At 38.7% G+C, this 26,258-nt stretch overlaps 1 protein-coding gene across 10 annotated transcripts in view; it reads right to left on the bottom strand.

Annotated features, from left to right (window-relative positions):
- Positions 1–4,080: 4,080 nt before the first annotated feature.
- dtx3lb.2 (deltex E3 ubiquitin ligase 3L b, tandem duplicate 2) overlaps positions 4,081–26,258 on the bottom strand; it is a 35,259-nt gene continuing 13,081 nt past the window's right edge. For 7 of the 10 annotated variants that reach the window (XM_051676565.1, XM_051676570.1, XM_051676566.1 and 4 more), the window contains 7 exons: positions 23,374–23,457; positions 18,614–18,728; positions 18,043–18,289; positions 17,745–17,899; positions 5,665–7,173; positions 4,972–5,189; positions 4,081–4,416 (listed from right to left, as the gene is read on the bottom strand). In XM_051676565.1, coding sequence (XP_051532525.1) covers positions 4,347–4,416; positions 4,972–5,189; positions 5,665–7,173; positions 17,745–17,899; positions 18,043–18,088 — 1,998 coding nt within the window. In that variant the 5' untranslated portion in view covers positions 18,089–18,289; positions 18,614–18,728; positions 23,374–23,457 and the 3' untranslated portion in view covers positions 4,081–4,346. The remainder of the gene's footprint in view (positions 4,417–4,971; positions 5,190–5,664; positions 7,174–17,744; positions 17,900–18,042; positions 18,290–18,613; positions 18,729–23,373; positions 23,458–26,258) is intronic. The other 3 variants (XM_051676567.1, XM_051676574.1, XM_051676575.1) reach the window with 2 other exon arrangements.

The raw sequence follows: 26,258 nt of genomic DNA, 5'->3' as shown, positions 1-26,258 counted from the left end.
GACAGCTAGAATGCCAAGGATCTGCAAAGCTGTCATTGCTGCACGTGGAGGATTTTTTGATGAGAACTCTTTGAAGTAGTTTAAGAAGTTCTGAAAATGTTTTTCAAATTGTAATAGTAATTTTTCACGTTATTAATGTCCTGACTATACATTGTGATCAGTTGAAGGCCACTTTGGTGAATAAAAGTAACAATTTCTTTCCATAAGAACAAAATCTGTACATTATTCCAAACTTTTAGCCGCCAGTGTAGAAAATAGACTAATAAGGGAGCATGAGACATTTTCTGTGGAAGCATGACAGTCACATGCTAAGAAACTCTGTACAAGACAAGAGAGAGCTTGAAAACTGTCTTTATAAGGATCCCTTTGGAAAATCTCTTTAGCCGGACCAAAACTCTTTTCATCGCTTTTCATTGAGTTTTTCTTTTCTTAGGTTTTTATTATGAACTATAACACTATCCAAAGAATCCATTGTATCATCATTCTACACTGCACAACGCACAGTCTATTACTGATAGTAAAAATGTATCTTACACAAATGATTATAGCCTGATGTAAACTTTAAAATATGTGTAGTGACTTTATAACTCATAAATTGGTGATTATGAATTTGTATCTTGTATTATCCATGTTGAAAATGTATCGTGTCTGGTATGTAAGAGTTTGCCTTTATATGAGGAGAGCAATGGGTGAATTCATTTTGTTGTTATAATTTGTTTTATTTAAGCTATAAAATGTATGATTAAAACTTACTTTTTCGAGCGGGAATATTAAGAGGCCTTTTCACAAAGGATTGTAAATCAACTTTGAAAAAGGAGGGAATAAGGTGATCATGTGACATCGTAAAGACACTAGTGAATGGCTCAAGACACCTTTGGGGTGCGGCCAACCTCAGGACGAACTCTTCTCTCTTGCTCTTCTCTTAGCCCTTCTTCGGCTGGCTTTACTTCAGTGCCCCTCTGCCCAGGTTCCACACAATGTAGAGTTCAGGAAAGAGTTCTCTTCTCTGCTCTACGACTCACACACGTGATGGGGAGTCACAAGTCTCCCTTGCGGGAGGCCTTGCTTCAAAGCCCTGCCTGTTCATTCCAGCACCAAAACATCTGGCATCCAAAAACATACACGGAGAACAACCAGAACTTTATACGGACCCAGCCAAAGAGCCAAAGAACCAAAGAAATGCAACACAATGAAACGCAAGTACACCTCCAAACTTTTGCTAGAAAGTGCTGGTGTTTTATTTAAATACTTTGGGTAACCCGGCTGCAAATTGAGGTATAATAAATGAAGTATTGATGGTTCTCAGGACTTGGCCTATTGACCCCATAAAGTTCAATTTTTCTCTGTTACAGGTCATTTCCATTCACTTTCTGTTACAGCTCATTCACCAGCCTGTTTTTATGTTTGTCTATGTGTGTTAGTTTAGTTTTTATGTTGTAGATTAGCAATAAAGTCTTGTTTGTATTCAAAGATCATTTGACTGTGGTATACAGTACTTTGATAATCTCATCAATTGATTCTATGCTCTGTGCTCGAACAGTATTTAACCTATTTGTGATAATATTTTCAATGGCCATGAGAATAGTATTACTCTAAAGAGTTAACAGATGCGTCATATCAACTCAGCGTTGCCGAGTGATCAGACGTACATCTTAATTCTTTCAATATTCCCTCAATTAATCATAATTCCCTTTAATGGTGGAGAATTTTTATTCAGATTTCTAATTTGATCATTTGTCATTTATCCTTCATATAATGGTGGTCAAACGCAGCCAAGATTCCTAAACTAAGTTACATATGAAATCCTACATATTTTTGGTGATGAATGCTGGCAGTTGTAAATATACCCTGCCACAAAGTCGCTAATTTCCTACACACACGTGTAGCTAATAATTTAACATACAAACCACAATGATGGTGACTACCAAAAATAATACTGAGCAAAAGATAATCAAGGCATGACAAATAACTAAAAGTGACGACAAATAAAACAACAACAGCATAAAAAAGCAGCAAATAATGAATTTACTGCATTTAACCAGAGATATTATGGCTTAACTCACTTTTGGAAGGAAGAAACAGCACTTGTTAAAGCATTGGGCTTGTCACATTTTGTCAAGAATTATCTGGGGATGAAATTCCAACACAGCCAACATAAAGATGCAAAATGTTAACATGTGCACAATAACCAAACTAAACTATCTGCAAAGATCTGCTTTCTAAGAGGAATGTTTATGCATTTATTACTTTGATTTGACTGATTTACTGTAGGGTCATTCTAAAGTGTATTTAAGTTTATCTTTTCTTCATAACACATTTTTAAAATTTATAAAAAGTTACCAGTCATTGTTTAAAATAATTTTGAGCTGTTTTTATCGCTTTGCAATTGTCCAAGAGAGAGGTGGATTACATCCATACTCATTTCTTATTTCTTCCTTGCATTCACAGATGTCATCCTCAAATTTCGCAACCTTAATTTCACAACCTGAATTTAGCAATCTGAATATTTACCTGAATTTCACGACCTGAAATCCACCACTTGGGAAAATAAATAAACCCTGAAATTCGTAACCCAAAAAATGCCTATGAGGTGAATTTACATAATATATATATATATATATATATATATATATATATATATATATATATATATATATATATATATTTATATAAAAAAAAAAAAAACTGTGAAATGTAATAAAAAATTTTAAAAAAAGATCATGAATTTGGAGAACTTATTTTTATTTTTCAAATGCAAGCTCTGATGATATTAATCTCATCTCAATATCCTACACATTATGTTAAAAGATGTGCTCACAAAATCTGCCTCTACTTTGTTATTATGGTCTTATTATGCTTTCACCAGTTTGTATATTGATTTATGCAAATGTATTTAAATATATATGTTTGTGGCCTCGCCGACAAACGCTTGCTATTTCACAACTGCTTAATATCTCGTACCTCAACACAAACTTAGACATCCAGATATACACAAAAATTCTGTTACAGGAAATAATAATTATCAGAAATAATATGAGAATCGGATACATGTGTTTAGACTTGCAGTACGTCAGATGTACAGATATGTATCTGATTTAGAATCACATATGTGGCTCATTTCAGAAGTGAAAAAAAGCTGATCTGTTGCACTTTTTTATGTATACGCACGTAAAACAATATCTGATCTGTCAGATGCAATTAAAAAATCAGATTTTTGTGACAGTATAAATGCAGCCTTTGAATTACACATTTCACAGTGTCAGAAAAAATGCAAAGTTATAGCTTCAGATTTTTCTTTTTTTATGATTAACTTTTTTATTGATTCATCTATTAAACAAAGAAAAGCAAAACATATACAAACAGAATCAACACTAGCTTCAGATTTGTATTAATTGTTTTACTGTACTGAAAGAATGACAAACAACATAATGTGTAAAACAAATACATAGCGTTCATTTTTGGAAATTATTGTAAAAGACTGATTTATGTTTAAACTTCTGAATTATTTTTTAAATAAAATGTCCTACTTTTTGTCTTACTGCACAGGGCTCAGTACAGGGTAAATCTATGTTTAGACACAATGTTGCATAGCCCATCCCAATTTGCATACATTAGGGAAAACAATATTTAATGTACCCATATTTTGTTTATATCTTTCAGATTTATTCAAAGATGTTTGTTTTTACTGGTATTTGAAGGACATCAGGTAAATTTTATAAGAGCTTAGAGTTGAAGTAATGCATGAAAATATTACATTAAGGGTTTGTGTTCATTCTATTTAATGGATACATGTTTCAATCATACCCAATCCACTCGATCAAGTCCCTCATTAATTCCATATTTATTTAAGCATGTTTCTACTTTAACGACTAGAAAATAAATGTCTTGTATATGTTCAGCTTACTCTTCGTTACTGGAAATATTTGCCCAAGGAAAATCTAAATCTGTAAAAGGTGCTACAATTAAACATGATGAATAGCCTGAAAATATACCTAAAATCAGCCTTATTCATTAAAAGCGACACATTTAATTATATATGTATGCATTTATAACACAGCTCTCTGGAATACTTGATTCTGATTTGTTGTTTGTTCTTTTTTTTTTTAAATAACCACTAAACTGTTGTCCCAGTAAGTAAACTGATTTTCTGCATGGCTGTATTTCTTGTTAGCCAGTCATTATCACAAAACAAATCTCTTCACCTGTTGGTATTTATTTTGTGATGATGACTGTCTGACCCAATTATGTACAGTATGTATGTAATATCAGTGATAATGTACAGTCGGTCTGTATATGTACTTCATCTACAAGTATTTTTTTTTCTCCACACTTCATAGCATATGTCTTCATTCAATGCCTTTGGCTTTTAACTCATCTCTCACTCTTTTCAGGTAGTTGGGATCTGGGTAACCATAGCTGTGGACAGAAAATAATAGCACAATGAAGTGATAATGTACAAATGTTCTATTAAAGATAAATATACAAATATTAAACATACTGTAGAAAAAAAGGAAATGAGCTATCAGGGAGTAAATGAGTTGGGGCATGCCAAGTACTCAACATCGCTCCCATTATAAACAACTGAGCTGTCTACACTGAAACACATACACTGCGACTTCAGCCCTTCTAAAATAAAACTGTCGTTTACAAATATCACATATTGATTGCAATGAATTTTATGAATTACATATTTAAATAACGTCTATCTATTGCTTTAAAAGCAGCTCATGATGGCATAATGACGCTGAATTAAATTACTTTGGATGTTAGAATGTGTTCTCAAAACCTGTACAACTTGAAACAAAACAAGTGGTATGTTTATTTGTGAGGCAAATATGTTGTAACAAAATCAGTTCTCAATTCAAATGGAAATGTGGGCTTACAGATCCCCCAGCTAAAAACTGGCTCAGGCACGAGAACAGTACTATTTTAGTGAAAAAAGATACAAGAGGACATTTAATTATTTATTACCGTTCAGGTCCACCATAACGACTGGTCTTATGATGTATATCATTCCAGGTGACAGTATTCTTTGCACCAGAGGTTGTTGACGTTCCAACAGTAAAAATCAGTTTCTGATCAAAAGCCCTCTGCAGGAGTTTGAGCACGTGATTTCCCTCAGTGTTGTCAGGCAGATAAGCAGTGCGATATGTCCCATTATAAAACTGTCCAGGGTTTGGATGCTTACTCTAAAAAATAAGTCAAGTGAAGTTTAATCTTAACCCTCAATGAAATTATAAGAAAAAAATACCTAAATTTAACAAAAATACTCTTTAAAAGCACCTCCAACAGAACGCTTACTAGAGTGACAAAATATTTGCAATGGATGAAAGTTAAGGTTATTTGTTAAGATTAAGAAATGTTCCTGTTTGACTACTTGTTCTTGGATATTAACAATGTCATGCCTCTGGCTATTACCATGTTTAGGTGAGATAGGGTAAAGGGGTGAAAGTTTTCAAAAATAAGAAGAGGCTGCACGTTCTAAAATATGGAAACTACTAATCCCTAGGGGATTTCTAATGTCGGAGAAGTTTAAGAGAATAGTTCAGAAATATAATTCATATACAGTAAAGTCAACTTAATGATAAGGTCTGATCTATCCCAATGTATTTCTAAATAATGCAACAAAAAGTTAATTTTAAAAATACATTTATTTTCACATACCGTCTGGGTACCACCTGGCATTTCGTAATTGATTTCAATAATGCCGGAGTTTGGATATCCAGGGAGACTTTCTCTGTGCTTTTTAACATACATTGTTCCATCCGGCTGATTCCCCTCCATCTTCCCAAAGACTTCCTTACACACAGGACAGATTGAACCCATAGCCTCCACTGCCCTCTTTATACATTCAGAGCAAAACTTATGTCCGCACTTCAGTTGTTTCTCATTGGTGAAAATTTCCATGCAAATAGGGCACTGTTCCTCTTCGCCATGTGCACCTTTACTGTCTGTTGTAGAGTTTTCCTTTACTCTTTCTCCTGACTCTCCATTAAAACCAGTATCACTATCATCTTTCACTCTAAAATGAATTCCCACCTTCCAATCTTGTCCACCCACTGCTTCTTGTCCAAGAGAAGGTGTGTTGTCCCATTTGATTCCACTTGTGTGAGGGATATCACTTGAGTAACCAATCAATTTCTTCATCTTTTCAGCAAACACGTTCTTCTGAAGTGTCTTCTCAATCTCAGCAATGGCAGGGCCAAGGTGCTCTGGAAGTCCAACAAGCCTCCAGGAACCATACACATCTACTGCAATAACACAATAATGCTGGCTCTGAAGTTTCTCTACTATTGGTGCAACAATATTTGCATCTTTAGGGATTTTAAGTTCACAGGTGAAAGTTGCTGTAGCAAGCTTCTGGTAGAGTTGCATTAAGGCTCTGAGCGCATGGCTTTCAAGATTTGTACATTGGCCTATTTTGGATTGAGCTCTCACCTTAATGGTTAAATTGTTCTGATGTTTTTCAGGGTGAAATGACACCCCATATTTTTTCTCAAGCTGTGCTAATTGTCCATCATAGGAAATTTTAATAAGATCCCAATGAACCTTGTCCATCTCAAGTTGAGTTGGAAGGTCCTTAGTGTCCATCACCAGGGAAGTCCAATTTTGTTGAAAAACACTGTCACCTATTTGCATTTTACTTGATTTGTCCTTGAATTGGCTTTCCAGTCTTGCAGCCTCTGCACCTTCTACCAAACCAAATTTTCTGTTTATCATGTCAGTGATTTTCTTTGGTCCTAAGAACAGACAATTACTGGCAGATATGGACAACATCATCCTTTGCTCTTCTGATTGGATGTTTCGCTGAATCTCCTTCACAATATCAGAATCCATGTGAGTGTGGTGAAAAGTAGCATAGCTAAAATTTCCAAAACACTCCTGTAAAAGTTTCTGAAAGTTCTCAGGTGCTTTAGACATAGAATCAGAGCTTGCGCTATGGGTAGGTCTGAATGTGACTGATACCTCTGCAGAAAAAGTGACTCCATGTTCTTTCTCAATTTTTTCCAGCTCCTTTCTGTAAGCATGATGCATATACCAGTACTGATAGAGGGGGACAGTAAGTGCAACTAAGGGTGTGGTCTCAGCACTATTTGGGGCTCTCTTCACTAAAATGTCCTTGCTATTGTTTGATTCTTCTTTTGCAGAGATCTGAAGCATATCCGTGTTTGCCTACAAATATGACACCATTAAGGATGACTTTGCATTTACAGTGGAATAAAAATGAAATGACAATACCAAAATACTGATGCAGGACATTTTATTTTATTTGTTTCTTACTACTCTACTGAGAGGTTGAACAGAAATGCCACAAGCAGGGTCCAAAGTTTACACTTGCTAAGCATACTAAGCTTAAGTGTGATAAGGCTATGGTGATACTAAATAAAACGTCCTGGTTACTTTAGTGACCTCCGTTCCCTGATGGAGGGAACGAGACGTTGTGTCAATGTAGTGACACTAGGGGTCACTCTTGGGAGCCCTAAACACCTCTGATCTTTGAAAAAAGGCCAATGGGAATTGGCGAGTGGAATTTGCATGCCACTCCCCCGGACATACGGGTATAAAAGGAGCTGGTATGCAATCACTCATTCAGGTTTTGTGCTGAGGAGCCGAGACAAGGTCCCAGACATTTCAGCGGGTAGTTCAGCATTGTGGCAAGAGGGACACAACGTCTTGTTCCCTCCATCAGGGAATGGAGGTTACGAAAGTAACCAGGTCATTCCCTATCTGTCACTCACTCGACATTATGTCGATGTAGTGACACTAGGGGTCCCTATACAAAACGCCACGACTACTGAACTGTGTTACGTGGACTAGGGGTGTGAGACAGGCAGACCTCTGTGTGCCTCGTAGCCAGTGCACCAGGCCGTCTTGTAGCCTCCCCCAACGCTCTTATGAGCGGCAAACGGTCCTTCGGGAACAAGTCAACTGCCCAACAAATAGGGACAGGCTAGCCCAGCTGTGGCCTCTTTTCTGCTTTTTTTCCCCAAAAAAAAGTGGAATTTGTTAACCAACTGGGGGCCATAAATGTCTACATTGGGGGGGGGGGGGGGGAGACACCACAGAGACCACACCCTGCTCAGAGAAGGGGGGGGGTATTTTGAGTGGAAATATGTCATATGGTCTTACCGAGTCTTGTCGGAAGTATGTCATGTGGCGAAGTCGCCTGGTAGGTCCTACCCGAGGGGGGAGGAGTTTCTACAAGCATGGTGACCGGGGGCTGAGGGGCCTCTGTCCAAGGAAGATGCATTTACCGACAGGGAAACGATTTAGCGGAAGATATATCACATGGGGTTACCTATGGGGAACCAGTGTATGTGGAGCACCTACCCCAGTACAGGGCTTAGTTAGCACATGTACTGGGCCAGCAGCGAGTTTCTCCGCAAACTCGTCTGCCACAGGGCTAAGGAGGAAAGTCATCCAGGGATCACAACTTGTGAACAAGACTGGGAGTCAAAGGCGCAAGTCTTTTTCCTCATGGGAGGGGAAAGGCGCTATATGCAAGTGGTACACCCGGCCAGCTGTCCAGGAACTTACCTTTCAGACCTGACAACACACGGGACGAAACAGGCTCAACCCGGAGATTATAGAACCTCGCAAATGTGTTGGGTGTCGCCCAGCCCGTTGTTCTGCAGATGTCTGCCAAAGAGGCGCCACTGGTCAGGGCCCAGGAGGCCGCTACACTCCTAGTAGAGTGGGCTCATAGCGCCACTGGGGGCGGCACGTCCTGAGTGTGATATGCCATCACAATGGTGTCAATGACCCAGTGGGCGATCCTGTTTGGAGACAGCGCTTCCTTTCCACTGTCCACCAAAGCAGACAAAGAGCTGCTCTGTCGCGAGGAGCGTGAGGTCCGAGAACCACGTCTGGGTGGGCCAGTAGGGTGCTACTAGGACGACCTGCTCCTCCTCCTCCCTGACCTTGCACAGGGTCTGTGCAAGTATGCTCACTGGGGGAAACGTGTATTTACGTAGTCCAGGGGGCCAGCTGTGTGCCAGCGCATCTATACCGAGGGGTGCCTCGGTCAGGGCGTACCAAAGCGAGCAGTGTGAGGATTCCCAGGAAGCAAACAGGTCTACCTGTGCTCGACCGAATTGACTCCAGATCAGCTGGACCACCTGGAGGTGGAGTCTTCACTCTCCCCTGAGTGTAACCTGTCGTGATAACGTGTCCGCTGCAGTGTTGAGGTCGCCTGGGATGCGAGTGGCTTGTAGCGACTTGAGGCGCTGCTGACTCCAGAGAAGGAGACGGCGGGCAAGTTGTGACATGCAACAGGAGCGTAGACCGCCTTGACGGTTGATGTACGCTACCATCGCCATGTTGTCCGTCCGGACCAACACGTGCTTGCCCTGGATCAACGGCCGGAACCTCCACAGGGCAAGCAGTACTGCCAACAACTCGAGGCAGTTGATGTGCCAACGCAGCCGCGGGCCAGTCCAGGAGCCGGCGGCTGTGTGCCCGTTGCATACGGCGCCCCAGCCTGTCTTGGAGGCATCTGTCATAACCACGACGCGCCTGGAGACCTGCTCTAGGGGAACCCCTGCCCGTAGAAATGCTAGGTCGTTCCAAAGGCTGAAGAGGCAGTGACAGATCGGCGTGACGACCACGCGATGTGTCCCGCGGCACCATGCCCATCTCGGGACTCGAGTCTGAAGCCAGCGCTGAAGCGGTCTCATATGGCTTGGTGAACTTGCAGGAGAGTCATGGCGTGCGGGGCGGAGGTGGCTTGTCCAGCGGCACCGTAGGCCTTAGCCGTCAGGGACGACGTAAACCTACAGACCCTGGACAGGAGCTTCGGGCGCCCACGCCAGGAGGCGGCGCTCTGCAGGCACAAGTGTACCGCGAGTGCCTTATCCACCTGGGGGATCACCGAATACCCCTTGGCCGGCCCACCATCGAGGGTAGTGAGAGCGGGGGAGCTGAAAGATCGGGAATGGGCAGTAAAAGGTGACCCCCACGATCTTGTCAGCTCCTCATGCACTTCCGGGAAGAAAGTGACCGGGGCAGGGCATGGCCTTGAGAAGCGCTCTGGGCCCAGGAACCAATCATCGAGCTGCGAGGGTTCAGGGTTCCGACGCTCGCAGCTGCCCGGGAAAGCATGTCCGTCATCTCCGCGTCGGCCAGAGACTGGGCGACCACACCTGAAGGAGGGAGCCCAGCCAAGGCGTCCACGTCAGAGTGGAAGAGCCCCCTCTCCGATGCTGCGCTCGATAACTCATCGTCTTCCCGGGCTCCGAATGAGAGGTCGAACTTGCCGTGAGACGAGCCGGCGGTCTCATCCGAGAGCCCGACCGGGGCAAGCGAGCGTGCTGGGGAATGGGAGGTCTGTGGGGGTTTACCCGGTAGAGGTGCTCCCAGATGGTCCCCAAATCGCCCCCAGTGCTAACCGGCATGGCCTCATACCCGTAGGTAGAAGGACCGAGGCGGGGAGCCGCTGGGGTGGCTTGCTTTCTTACGAATGAAAGCCGCGACCGCAACGTTGCCATGGTCATTTTCTCGCAATGAGGACAAGACCCATCCACGAACGATGTCTCCGCGTGGGCAGCGCCCAGACATGTAAGACAGCGATCATGGCCGTCAGAAGCGGAGAGATAACGTCCGCAACCAGGAATAACACACAAACGGGAAGGCATCTTTAAAAAGACGTTCCTTGTGTGCCGCTTTTAGAATGAAAATATACTCTTTTTAGAATATTCTCTTTTTGTTATTCTGCCGAAGCGCCCAGGGGCGTTCTCTGCACTCCACGGGTGCAGAGGGGGAGAAGTCGCTGAAATGCAGCATAAAATCCAGCAGATGAGGTGAATGAACTCACGGATGAATTCAGCTTCAATGAATAGAACCACTCGGCTCTGAAGAGAAATCTGAATGAGTGGTTGCATACCAGCTCCTTTTATACCCGTATGTCCGGGGGAGTGGCATGCAAATTCCACTCGCCAATTCCCATTGGCCTTTTTTCAAAGATCAGAGGTGTTTAGGGCTCCCAAGAGTGACCCCTAGTGTCACTACATCGACACAACATCGAGTGAGTGACAGATAGGGAACAGAGACTCTCATCAGTTGGCTCATTACTTCATTAGGAACTGAAACATTACATGGATCAAAATTTAGGAACAATAGTACGATGCTCACTGATGTTATTGACTCAAGCGCTTCAAAGTAATGTCTCCTAAACAGTTATCTAGGACAGTGGTTCCCAAAGTGTGGACCACATGTATTGCAGGAGGGGTGTTAAGTTCCTTATAAAATGAAAGGTATCATTTTTTAAGACATTAAAATATCATTATGCATGATAACATTTGTTTTTCAATAGTCTAAAGTGAAGAAAAATGTTTAAACCGATATTTACAAAAAATAAATAAATAAATCTCCATACTTTGAGGAGAGACCACTTTGCACACTAGTCATGTTTACAAATTATTTATGAATGTTCAGCTAATTAGTAACCATATCTACCTTGTGTAAAATAGGGGTGGGGGAAAAATCGTTTCAGCGATGCATCGCGATTCATACTCAAACGATTCTGAATCTATTCTCAAAATAATCAGAATCGATTCTGAGTTCAGTTTAAATCACGGCAGAGCAGTGGTGCAGTGTTGCCAACTTAGCGACTTTATTGCTAGATTTTGCGACTTTTCAGAACCCTTTAGCGACTTTTTTCTAAAAAGCACCTAGCGAAAAATCTAGCAACATTTTGGACAAATCTTAGCTACTTTCCGTAGTAGAGTCGCCAGTACTGGCGTGCGAGCACGAGATCTTGCTTTCCTGCTGCAGGCACACCTCTCTCTGCATCTACTCTATTCAGTGAGTGGCAGACAGAGGAGCAGTACATTCAGTTGACCACACGGCAGCTGACACAGACATGAATGAGCTGCACATGTGCAAACAGAGTTGCCAAGGACCAATCAATAATCTGTATGGTTTGCTCCTCCTTTGTTTTAATTTGAACAATTTAATTTGACCATTATTTTTCTTGCTTATCACTCACCGTTAAACAGACGGAGGCTGTGCGCTGTGTGAGAGAAAAAATAAGACATTCTGTCGCTTCTAACTTTCTCTCTGAGTGATCATTTTACATGTAAATTTAGCCAAAATCACAGCACAGCCGTTGTCTTTAACTTGTGTTATAAAATCAGGATTTTAGCAGTGCAGAGCAGCAGCTTGGAAATTGCAGAATGCAAATACGACGTGATGACATCATGAATATGCTAATTAACGCATGACGTCATCTAGCGACTTTTAGCGACTTTTTTAGCAGGCTTTAGCTACTTTTCATTGAAAGTAGTTGGCAACACTGCAGTGGCGTGCGCCAAAGACAGATATAGAAACAAAGACACGAGTTAAGTGCATACACTAAAGTCAAGTGCACAAACACGAATACTTGCAGACCAGCTATATCAAACACATGACCATTTGTGCCCGAATGAAACTACGATCCCGAAAATCTTTCACAAACCCACGCACATAGCAACGGGAGAGTTTATTCGAGGTAAGAAGCCAACAAACAACATGAAAGACAAGCTCACACCCATTATTGCACTGATTTGCACACAACGGGGGAAAACACAGAAGAAAATAATGATGAGGCAGCGGTTCGGGAGATGTTGATGTTTTCATTTAATTCTTTTTTTTTTATGCCTTTCTCTACTCTTGCGCGCTCTCCATTTCATTGGCTTTTGCTTTAATGCTGGTCATTGCCGGTCACTCGCTTGTCAGGACAGTGCGCACACCTAATGATAAAGGTTTGAAATCCATCGTAGCTTTTGCGACAGCTGAAATAACTGCTGCACTCTCATAGAAGCAGATATATCTCTCATCCTGGACCAGCAACTTCCAGTTGTGGTTCAAAATTAAAGTGAATAGCATGGCATAGATTAATTTTAAATAATAATTAAATACTATTAAATTATTTACAATGCTTAAACAATACATATACATATATATATATATATATATATATATATATATATATATATATATATATATATATATATATATATATATATAATCAGTTGAAGTAATAGTATTCAGTGTGTTTTGATGGAGAACCAATATTTTTTTTCTTGTGCTTTCAAGAGATTTTTTATAAGGTTCAAAAGAAAGAAACAGAAAAACTGAAATACTCTTTTAAACTATAGAGCCATTTATCTTGTGGATGTTCCATGTTTTGCTTACAGCTCATACTGAATGTAAAAGGCCAGTTTATATAATGTGACTCGTTCTAATTTTTTAAAACAGCTGTTAAATAAAAAGCTCAAAGGGAAAAAAATAGAGTAAAAAATAAATTTTGAAGAAACTGAAAAAAGAAAGAAATTGAAGGACAAGATGCATCTTGCTGCATCGAGAATCGTTTTATAATCGAATCGTTACACTTTGAATCGTAATCTAATCTAATCGTGAGGCTAGTGAAGATTCACACTTCTAGTGTAAAAGCAAATAACAAGTGTTTTACTCTTGTAGGAGTTACCAAAATATAAATTTCGTAAGAGCGCAGTCTGGTTCCAGAAGTAAAAATCCCATAAATTTTTTTCTATTGACTAATTGATTTTCAACAATGATTAACCTTTAAAGACAGACCTACCATGAGCTCCGAAGTTGTTCATCAATGGTATATGCTTCTGTTGAAGCCATCAGTCTGTTATTTCTACTTCTTTGTTTAAAAATTGTATTTGATAGTGGAATTCCTGGTAAACAACTACATTACCCATGGTCCAGCAGAGAAAGCTTCACCAATCAGAGAACCGCGGCCAACAAAGCCTGCGAAACGTGTCTATTGTACTATTGTACTAGCACAAATATGAAAAAATAATTAAAAAGTGAGTTGTAAAGATGTGTAAATAGTAAAAGCATGCTTACATACAGTACATTAACAAACAAACAGCAAATGTGTGGCCTTTACAGATGCTGGTTACTAATTAGCTGGACATTAATGAATAATTTGTAAACATGATTAGAGTGTGAAGTGGTGAAATATACTAATAATTTCTGAAAACAAATGTAAAAATATTCATTTATAAAGCCTTTATGAAAAAGTTTAAATATATCTGTAAGACAAATTATCTGTTTATCATTATGTAACACTTGTTAAAATTGTTTACAGATGTTAAAAATTGCAAAGCTACACTGGCAGCCAAAAGTTTGAAATAATGTACAGATTTTGCTGTTTTGGAAGGAAATTGGTAATTTAATTCACCAAAATGGCATTCAACCGATCACAAAGTATAGTCAGGACATTACTGATGTAAAAAAACAGCACCATCACTATTTGAAAAAAGTCATTTTTGATCAAATCTAGACAGGCCCCATTTCCAGCAGCCATCACTCCAACACCTTATCCTTGAGTAATCATGCTAAATTGCTAATTTGGTACTTGAAAATAATTTGCCATTATATAAAACACAGTTGAAAGTTATTTGGTTCGTTAAATGAAGCTTAACGTTGTGTTTGTTTTTGAGTTGCCACATTATGCAATAGTCTGGCATGTCTTTAGGTCAATATTAGGTCAAAAATGGCAAAAAAGAAACAGATTTCTCTAGAAACTCGTCAGTCAATCATTGTTTTGAGGAATGAAGGCTATACAATGCTTGAAATTGCCAAAAAACTGAAGATTTCATACAAAGGTGTACACTACAGTCTTCAAAGACAAAGGACAACTGACTCTAACAAGAACAGAAAGAGATGCGGAAGCCAGACGTACAACTAAACAAGAGGATAAGTACATCAGAGTCTCTAGTTTGAGAAATAGACACCTCACATGTCCTCAGCTGACAGCTTCATTGAATTCTACCAGCACAACACCAGTTTCATGTACAACAGTAAAGAGAAGACTCAGGGGTGCAGTCCTTATGGGAAGAATTGCAAAGAAAAAGCCACTTTTGAAACAGAAAAACTAAAAGAAAAGGTTAGAGTGGGCAAAGAAACACAGACAGACAACAGATAATTGGAAAAGAGTGTTATGAATCTTAACCCCATTGAGCTTTTGTGGGATCAGCTGCAAGGTGCGTGAGAAGTGCCCGACAAGACAGCCACATCTATGGCAAGTGCTACAGGAAGAGTGAGGTGAAATGTCACCTGAGTATCTGGACAAACTGACAGTTAGAATGTCAAGGATCTGCAAAGCTGTCATTGCTGCACATGGAGGATTTTTTGACGAGAACTCTTTGAAGAAGTTTAACATTAAGTTCTGAACATTTTTTTCAAATTGTAATAGTAATTTTCAAGTTATTAATGCCCTGACTATACATTGTGATCAGCTGAATGCCACTTTGGTGAATAAAAGTACCAATTTCATAAGATCAAAATCTGAACATTATTCCAAACTTTTGGCCACAAGTGTATATAGTAATGAAAGTTTAATAATTTGTAAGTAATTATTAATTTGTAAGTATTTGAATTTACATTACAAAATGCTTAACAGATCATTAGCTAATGTAAGTTAAATTCACTAGTAAACATTAACAAGCACATTATCTCATATTTCTATGAGAAAATATGAATTTAATATTCAGCTCTGAATATATTTGAATATACATAAACTCATAATCTGTTAGGTGTTTTATAATGTTTGTAAATTATTTATTAATGTAAATTCTTACAAAGTGTTACCAGTAACAGTAATCAGGTTACGCAGATTTAAAATGTAATATTATCCAATACAATTATTCAAATACTTGATTTTTTAATCTAACTACATAATCCAGAGATTACATGTCATATTTTACTACACAGCACTGCGAGTAGCTGTGGGTTTAACATGTCTGAGTGTCCAGTGCTTTGTTTGAAATATTATGAGCCATGGCTGGACCTTTCATTGGACCAGTAATGTCAGGCTATTGCACACCTATGTGTCCAAATGTCCAAAACACGTCACCTTAACGAAACTCATGCCATCACCTACAAATTTTATGCTAATTTTGAGAGTTTATGCACATATCAAGAAATTCCATTCAAGTTTTCTTAAGCACAAATTCAAATTTCACATAAATACAGGTGCATCTCAATAAATTAGAATGTCGTGGAAAAGTTCATTTATTTCAGTAATTCAACTCAAATTGTGAAACTCGTGTATTAAATAAATTCAATGCACACAGACTGAAGTAGTTTAAGTCTTTGGTTCTTTTAATTGTGATGATTTTGGCTCACATTTAACAAAAACCCACCAATTCACTATCTCAAAAAATTAGAATATGGTGACATGCCAATCAGCTAATCAACTCAAAACACCTGCAAAGGTTTCCTGAGCCTTCAAAATGGTCTCTCAGTTTGGTTCACTAGGCTACACAATCATGGGGAAGACTGCTGATCTGACAGTTGTCCAGAAGACAATCATTGACACCCTTCACAAGGAGGGTAAGCCACAAACATTCATTGCCAAAGAAGCTGGCTGTTCACAGAGTGCTGTATCCAAGCATGTTAACAGAAAGTTGAGTGGAAGGAAAAAGTGCGGAAGAAAAAGATGCACAACCAACCAAGAGAACCGCAGCCTTATGATTGTCAAGCAAAATCGATTCAAGAATTTGGGTGAACTTCACAAGGAATGGACTGAGGCTGGGGTCAAGGCATCAAGAGCCACCACACACAGACATGTCAAGGAATTTGGCTACAGTTGTCGTATTCCTCTTGTTAAGCCACTCCTGAACCACAGACAACGTCAGAGGCGTCTTACCTGGGCTAAGGAGAAGAAGAACTGGACTGTTGCCCAGTGGTCCAAAGTCTTCTTTTCAGATGAGAGCAAGTTTTGTATTTCATTTGGAAACCAAGGTCCTAGAGTCTGGAGGAAGGGTGGAGAAGCTCATAGCCCAAGTTGCTTGAAGTCCAGTGTTAATTTTCCACAGTCTGTGATGATTTGGGGTGCAATGTCATCTGCTGGTGTTGGTCCATTGTGTTTTTTGAAAACCAAAGTCACTGCACCCGTTTACCAAGAAATTTTGGAGCACTTCATGCTTCCTTCTGCTGACCAGCTTTTTAAAGATGCTGATTTCATTTTCCAGCAGGATTTGGCACCTGCCCACACTGCCAAAAGCACCAAAAGTTGGTTAAATGGCCATGGTGTTGGTGTGCTTGACTGGCCAGCAAACTCACCAGACCTGAACCCCATAGAGAATCTATGGGGTATTGTCAAGAGGAAAATGAGAAACAAGAGACCAAAAAATGCAGATGAGCTGAAGGCCACTGTCAAAGAAACCTGGGCTTCCATACCACCTCAGCAGTGCCACAAACTGATCACCTCCATGCCACGCCGAATTAAGGCAGTAATTAAAGCAAAAGGAGCCCCTACCAAGTATTGAGTACATATACAGTAAATGAACATACTTTCCAGAAGGCCAACAATTCACTAAAAATGTTTTTTTATTGGTCTTATGATGTATTCTAATTTTTTGAGATAGTGAATTGGTGGGTTTTTGTTAAATGTGAGCCAAAATCATCACAATTAAAAGAACCAAAGACTTAAACTACTTCAGTCTGTATGCATTGAATTTATTTAATACACGAGTTTCACAATTTGAGTTGAATTACTGAAATAAATGAACTTTTCCATGACATTCTAATTTATTGAGATGCACCTGTATAGTTGGATTTAAACCCAGCAACTGTCACTAGTATATTTGTAGGAGGCCAGACAATTTTGTACAGGCTTTGCATGGTTCTTAAAACATAATTTATCATATAACACGAACCTCTCAGTAATCGAGAATAAAAAACTGTAATGTCCTTTGCCATAATGCTAGACAAATTAAACATGATACCTTTGAAAAGGGAACTTCTTTCTTGTCCAGCATGGATTTTAAGTTTTGTGCTTCAGGCAGAGAATGTGTTTCATCCAGCACAATCACTTCCTTAAATGGATATTCAGATTTAAACTTCAAAGGTACTTTTTTGATGTTTTTTAAAACATTCAGAGCTACAGAAAAAAAGAAAAATATGTTATAGTCTGTGTTCTAAATCTCTGTACAAAATATCGTAAAATGAAGTAAAACCATTTAGATTCTACCATCCATCAGATTTCAGAAAGGTACTATACTAAATTTTCATAAAATGTGTTACCTTCTGATGGGCTAATCTGCACCTCTGCATAGTTGGAGTCAGCCATGAGTTCAAGGCTGATGACACTGCATTGTTTTCTAACATCTTTGGACAAATGACTGTTACACCAGGCCTGAAGGGCTTTCTCCAATGATAATTTCTTTTTTTTCTCTGAAAGTGATTCTTGCCAGATCACTTTGACTTTAAATTTTGCAATATCATGTGATGCAGAGGCGTTTGGTCTGTTATCATCAGCTGTATGGCTGTCCTGTTACAGAGAAAATATTTATGAATGCAGTTTCTCAAACTCACATATCTGAATATAATAAAAGCTCCAGGCTCAGAGCAGAATAACATTTCAAAATCGTTTCATGCAGAAAATCCAGAACCTCAACTGCACCAGACAGCATTTTTGGTATAATGTTGATAACAACAGAAAATAATAATAAATATATAAATATATACTAATTAAAAAAATTAACACAATAACACAAATATTGTTAGTTGATCTCAACTTGTATTGAACCTTGTGATTATGACCCTCGTTACATCTTTAAGATCTAGCCTATGGTTCAAGATCTACTGTGAATACCTCCTTTGATGATGAAAATGATCTTGGATCTGGAGACCTTGAGATGTTTTGATGCTTTGTAACATCATGGAGGTGTTGTAGGGTCTGTCAACTCATCTAGACCCCTATATATGTCCTATAATTCAGGGGGGAAAAAAGCCTCATGAAGAAGTCCAACCATCACTTTCATAATTAAACAAGTTTACTTGGCCGGTAAATTTGAAGAGTTATTCTGTCCAACCATTTTTAGGTTATACAAAGTTTACATATAGATTAAACCTCAGATTAAGTCTAATATATTGTATTACATGGCTTTCTGGAATTCTCTGTTCTGATTGGTCAAAGCATTCAGTGGTCAAATATTTCTGAATGATGACTGCACATCCAGACTCAAAACTGATATTGGTCATCCAGGTATTGCAGGAAATCTTTCCTATTTCTGTGTTCCTGTTCTCTCATATCACTCTGCAATTTCTACAAGTAATCTAATTAAATATTAGATTACTCAAATCAATATTCCATGCCCATTTATTTATTTATTTGGTAAGTGGCCATGCAATAAATTGGATAATGTCAGAAGTTCATTTTCACAGAATTAATATTGGCAAGCTGATCAGGACCTTGATGCAGTGCGAAGGCTGACTGCATATTATACCTTACGTAAATGTACGTTTGTGTTACAAATGGCCATCGCAAAATTTAGTGTATGGCTCAAGCTCTACTCTTGATCAGTACGATCTTTTATAGTGAGTCTGATCTATGTGGTAAGGATGGAGCTCTTGGCTCCGGGACCCCTGTTATGTTTTAATGCTCTGTATCATCCAGGGGTCCCAAAAGCATTGTTAGCCAACTATGGTCGCAAGTTGACAAAGTCAATATAGTTGAACGATTTGGTGTTTCCCAAAACCGTAGTTCCAACGAATATTTGCAAACCAGATCATACAGTTGTGTGGTTGGAACTACAGCTCTTTACCTGTGGTCAGAAGCATATTTCCTTATTAGTGTGTTCTTCATTTGACTTCACTGAGGCTTCTATGTCTTTAATTCCATCTGTATCTTTGATTCTGTCAAGATTTTGACCATGTTTACATGCATTTATGAAAACGGCTTATTCCGTGGTTTTGCAGAAAGCGGGGTTCTGAAATGTCATGTTAACACAAATGCAGCTGTTTAAGAGATTAAAGGCTGTTAAGACAAAGTGCTTTTTCACACACGTTTTCTGTCAGAGAACACAGCTTTTATGTGTTTTATGTTAACACCTAAGTGACGTTTATGGGTTTTTGAAGAATGTGCATGTGCGTATGTGCTCAAGTGCATTGGGGAACCCCGAAGTCTGACATAGAGTGGAAAGCCCACTGTTGCGGCATATGTATCTGACGAATTACACAGTGCAGCCATCGCTTTTGTGTCTTCAGCAGCCTTCTTGCATTAATCAGCTTTCTGGTGCACGTGTAAATGAGCTATTTTAATGGACATGACAGTGCAGAGAGATCAGTAATAAGAAAAGCACCATTAAGAAACTATATACTAGGTAAAGTTTGTCAAGAAGATTTTTAAAAGAATATTTAAGCTCTGCAGGTCTGCACAATGCAAGTGAATGGGTACAAACATTTTGAAGCTCCATAAAGCACATAAAGGAAGCATCAAATGTGTTATAAACAATTTTTGTGTTCTGGAATTTTCACGTGACTGATGAATTAGCCACACCCCCTCTTTCCAAAACCCCGCCCTCCAAAGATAACGTTGAGACCGAAACAGAGCAGTAGAGCAGCATTGTGTATTTCCATGGCTGTCCAATACAACAGTAGTACAATAACGCCCTCAATAGACAAACATTATAAATCTGAAAAAGGCATTAAACTTCTATGATCTGCTTCAACTACAACACTATGGGAATGCGCAAAATGACTGACAGGCAGAAAGCGTCAGAGACCACGGCCCGTGGACACATTTTTGTTTGCTGTTTACTGTGTCTAGAGCTGTCACAGAGATTGGCGAGATATCTCAAGACACTTATTTCAATAATATCTTTCAGGGAGTAGGACATTTTTTGAATCGCTTACAGCACCTTTAAAGTAATCCATAAGTCTCCAGATTGTTAAATCTTTGTCTTCGTAAGCGATATGACAGGTGTGGATGAGACACAGATCAGTATATTTAAGTCCTTTTTTAATATAAATTCTCCTCCCTGCCCAGTAGATGGCGATATGCACAAAAAATGCAAATCAACAAAAACAAAAGAAGGATGTGAAAGTGAAAGTGGAGATTTATAGTAAACAAAAAAAAAAGGACTTAAATATTGATCTGTTTCTTACCCACACTCATATTTCTTCTGAAGATATGGATGTAACCGCTGAAGTCATATGGATTACTTGTATGCTTCCTTAATGTGCTTTTGTAGCTTCAAAATTTTCATACCCATTCACTTGCATTGTACGGACCTACAGAGCAGGAATATTCTTCGAAAAATCTTTGTGTTCAGCAAAAGTAGTAATGAACACCTGGGATGGCATGGGGTGGTAAATTAGAGAATTTTCATTTTTGGGTAAAATATTCCTTTTAAGTTTGAAGATAAGACAGTTTGAAGGTTATACAGACAGACAGACAGACAGACAGACAGACAGGCAGACAGACCGACCGACCGACCGACCGACAAAGAATTGATAAACCCAATAATTGATAATCTTGTTGCTGTTCTGCTGCAATCCATTATGTACCACTTTCTAATTGTCATTAAACTGTTGCAGGGATTACATAATAAAATTAGCCATTTTTTATTGAAAATAAGTCATGTACAGTACGTGATTTGCAATGTCTTTTACAATTGTGAATGTGAAAACATCAACGGAGCAAATTTCAGCATACCAATATGTGGCAATATTGTGAATGAAATGAATGTATGTAGTTATCTGGCTAGCTTTTAAAGTTACCTTTTAGAAAATTCACTTGACTATTTTAGAAAGCTCAAAGGAGGAATGTTATAACCTTCAGATTTAAACTATAACTTGGTAAGACTTATGGCTTTGACTCTATTGTGGTTTAAGGTTGTGGCAAGGACACATCATATTGAATGATAATAGAATTTGAAAATAATTAACAATAAATTCAAGCTTTTCTAACCATTTTCTAACAATTTGTATTGACTCCATTCATAAAATAAATGAACATAAAATACGGAATCAAATTATATACATTAAGCCCCTTCCCCCAAATGCATGTTCTTGTTAGCTCAAAAAAGGGAGCCACCAGTAAAAGGAGTAGTTCACCTAAAATTGCAAAATTCTGTCATTTACCTACCCTTTTGTTTTTCATATGGTATTATTTTTCTTAGAACATAAAAAGACATAGTTTGCATAACTTTATTCCATAGAATAACAGTTTATAGTGAGTAGGAGCTGACTATAAACTGTTCCTGTATGGAAAAGAGCTTTGTAAAGATTCTTGAAGAAAAGATTGGATTAAGATTACACTGTAAAAATTAGGGTGAACAACTTGATTGTGAGTAAAGTTTGTGTTTGTGTTTTTATTATTATTATTATTATTATTATTTTGTGTATCTTCTTGCTATACAAGAGAAGGAAAATCTGCACTCAGGAAATGTCTAACAAAAATATTTGTTCTTTATTGTCTAAATGTAGCAGCAGGGGAATTCAATTGCTTTTAGACAATAAAGAACCAATATTTTTTGTAAGACATTTCAAGAGTGCAGATCTTCCTTCTATTGTCTGGATTTAATCATTTAGTCAAAGCACCTGGATTAGCTGGGAAAGCAAGGTGATTACCTCTTTCTGTGCCTTTTGCTAGACAGCTAACACAGCTATGTCATTTTACAAATCAATTAATAATGAAAATAAATTCAAATGATATTAATCTTTTCTTTGAGACAGCACGAAAAAGAAAGGTAAGCTGAATAAATCAGGCAAATAGGTAGCAATGCATACACAGTGGTAGTCATGTCTTATAAACTTCAAAAGAACCATTTATCTTTTAAACACAACAATGATCAATTTCGGGCCTTTTTCAAATTTAAAGCCTTTAGTACAAAAGTTATTTCATTCAGCGCCTTTTACTGTTTTAAAAACCTAAGAAGGATCATGTAGGATTATCGATGAACGAAGCCATCAAATGAACATAACACCACATTCCACAGATCAGAGAGATCCCCCACCGAGCCATTAGAGAGTCATAAAAACGAATCCATGGCACCTAAATTACTGAAGGAGACCATCTCTCCCATGCCTGCTTAATCTCAAACTAGCCCAAAATTTGAAGAGTAACAGTATGTTGGCTTTGTCAAACCAACATAATTAAACAAGCAAATGAAACACTTTGTGTAATATTTAGTACAAAGACGCTTAGTCCATAGTCCTTCCTACAAATGATTCAAACCTTAAAACCTATTAACCCTAAACCCTAAGTCCAAACTCTTAGAGTGGATGGAAAATAAATTATCCTTGAGAAATATAACATTTACTTTTGTTGATTAAAAGTAACAAAAGCTCTAGTTTCAAAATTGTGTTAAAATACATCTCATACAGTATGTGCTATAATCATAATACTTTTGATAGCAGTCATAAAAAAGACTAAAAAAGAGATACAAGGTCAGGCTGGTCTGTTTGCTGGTTTTAGAAGGGTTTTGAGCATTTGTTAGCTGGTCAGACTGAGAGACCAGCTAGCTGAACAGCTAAACCTAGTTGAACACTAGCTTGGCCATTCTTATTAAACCAGCTAAGACCAGCAAACCATCTTTTTCAGCAGGGAACAGGTAAATCATTATCTACCTGGTCAAATTCAGTCTTGGAAAGGACTCGGTCTTGTCCAGTAATGCTGGCAGGTTGAGTAGTGACAACAAAGCTGTTGGAAACCTGACAAGAGTAAAAATATTACTTAGTTTGCAGAATTACAATGAATGTCTTGGTTACTCACGTAACCATGGTTCCCTGAAAAGAGGGAACGAGACACTGCGTCAGAATGCTGACGCTAGGGGACTCCTCTTGGGACCTTGAAATCCTATACCATCACACAATTTGATTATCTTTTTGTTTGTTTTTGAGTTGCCACAGTATGCAATAGACTGGCATGTCTTAAGGTAAATATTAGGTAAAAAACGGCAAAAAAGAAACAGCTTTCTCTAGGCCCAGATGTACAACTAAACAAGAGGATAAGTACATCAGAGTCTCTAGTTTGAGAAATAGATGCCTCACATGTCCTCAGCTGATAGCTTCATTTTTTCATTGAAAAAAAAAACATTATAGTGATTTTGTTATTTTTATCAATTTTTAAAGTTAATTCTGCGTAGGACTGTCATAATTATGAAATTTGGCTGACGATCAAATACGTCTATCTTTTTGGTCTACTTAAGTTTGGTCAATTTTATATTTACATTGTTGTTTTTTTAACTTATTACATTTATATTATATTTTATTATATTTATTTATTATATATTTCGTTTCATCACTTCATCACTTCATCACACCACAGTAATAGAGTAAGTGTGCATCTCCTCGTCTGTCAATGCATGTATGAACCAGGAACACGGTGAAACCAGAGCGCTTTGCGTTCACTATCACAATTTATACAGTACTTGTTTGTTTATATTTTCGCGGGAGTTTGGCATGAGCAAACAATGACACAAATGCGCTGTTCATGGCATATACAGTATATTCGCTTTAAATTCACTTATTTGGGCATTAAAATGAGACTGGAATTAGAATGCACAATAATCATGGTAATCTCAAATAACTGCAATCAGCTGGTTATTTAACAGTTGCATCAGGCCTAATTATGCACTATTTTTGCATTAAAATGTGCCTTTTTCCTCACGGTCATGGATGAAAGTGTGCTTTTCTCTCACACACAAACACCACACAGGCAAGGGGAGAGAGAGAGAGAGAGAGAAGACATGCAAAAATGGTTAAAATGACAACTGATATGCTAGTTCCATTTCATGCCTCCAAAATGGTTTTCTTTTTTGTTTTTCTAATTTAACTGTAACAATGAGAGACAACACTTTGGAATTGTCTGTCAATGTCTTAAAAATGTGGAAAATAATAAAAGAAATACCATTAATGCAATCTCTGGTTTCAAGCACTTTACTTTTGTGAGAAAATAAGGCTTGTTAATAAAAAGCTGTGTCCTCTGAGGTGTGGAACTGGCCCTCTGCAAAGTCCCGCTCCCCTTAAGCCACAGTCACACCATATTTCGCGGTCCATTCACTTCCGATCAAATGCACCCAAATGCAGTGGACCGGAAACGCGAGCTCATGCGAAGAAATTTCACATTACGCTGCACACTAAGTTCAAGTTTGGTGAACTCTGACTTGTGAATTCTTATAACTAAAAGATGTAGGATGAAGACAATACTGAAATGTCACACACTGACCTCTTACCACAATACAAAGAATAGCCTACATATTTCAAAGCTGCATGTTTTTATTGTTGCAGGAAAGTACACAGTACATTAACATTTTGAATATAATATTATTTGCTATTTGTGATTTATTATTTATTATGAGCAGAAGCCTTCAACTGTAACATCATATAATGTCTATTGTGATGTTAGGACCCTGCCAATTGTTTACAGTTTTTGTGGCTGGAACCTGATATCCATGTTGTGTCTCTCGTGTTATGTGTGAGCACATGGTTTTGTTGGTGTTTTTATTGTCATGTGCTCTCGTGTCAGTTCTGTCTTGAGTGCCAACCCCGCCCAATCCCTTCCCTCATTACCCTCCTTGTTTGCTTCTCAATTTAATCTCTCTGTGAGCTCTGTCTTGTGTGAGTTCATTGCAGTCATTTCCCTGTTCAGGTGTAGGTTCTACCAAACCTGACAGAACAAACTGGCCCCTACTGGACCAAGTGGAAGCTTCACTGGTATACTCCTCTTACCATCTCCCAACCCCTGGTGCTCCATTAGAGAGCGCCATCACCCAGCTCAATTGGCTTCACTCCCACTGTTAAAGTGAGGAATATGTAAGGTAAGGTGAGGCCTGCGACTTCCTCAGCATGGCGGACGGGCTGGAATTGGAGGACTGATGATTCTCTGCTTTTGGGAGTTAGTGGGTTATCTTTCCCACTGCGGGGAATGGGCATCCTCTAACCAGTGGCCGCTTCCCCTGGTTGAGTGTCCCACCACCCCACCCTCAGTTAGCCACACTCCCATGACCCTTAGGTGGTGGAGAAGGAGTAATGGTTCCACCTCACGGCCGTCATTGACCATCCCTCTTCTAAAGTCCTGCTGCCAACCTTGGTGTTTGTTTCTTTTGTTTTGCCTTTTTTCAATTTTGTTCTTTTCTGTATTTATTTATATTTTCTCTGTTTTGCTTCCTGCATTTGGGTCCTCCATCCCTCTACCGAACCTGATATGCGGTGTCCAAAATCGACCAACATCAGTTCCTGACCTCACTGAAAGCCTTGTGTCTGAATGAGAGCAAATCCCTTCAGCTATGTTACTACATACAGTATAGTGGAAAGCCTTCCCAAAAAAGTGGAAGCTGTTATTACAGCAAAGGGGAAAATTGATGTCTAAGGTTTTGAAATCAAATGTTCATCAAGCACATATGGTGTCCACAAACTTTTGGCCATATAGTGTATTTGTGCATACCTTTTTACTGTTGCTGATACAGTCAAACTTTCAGCATCTGTTCTGCCACAAACACGGAGAGAAAGCG

Source organism: Myxocyprinus asiaticus, chromosome 37, assembly GCF_019703515.2.
Source record: "Myxocyprinus asiaticus isolate MX2 ecotype Aquarium Trade chromosome 37, UBuf_Myxa_2, whole genome shotgun sequence".
In the NCBI taxonomy this organism is placed as follows: Eukaryota; Metazoa; Chordata; class Actinopteri; order Cypriniformes; family Catostomidae; genus Myxocyprinus; species Myxocyprinus asiaticus.
The sequence above is the reverse complement of the archived record's forward strand: the minus strand, read 5'-3'. Positions and strand labels throughout refer to the sequence as shown.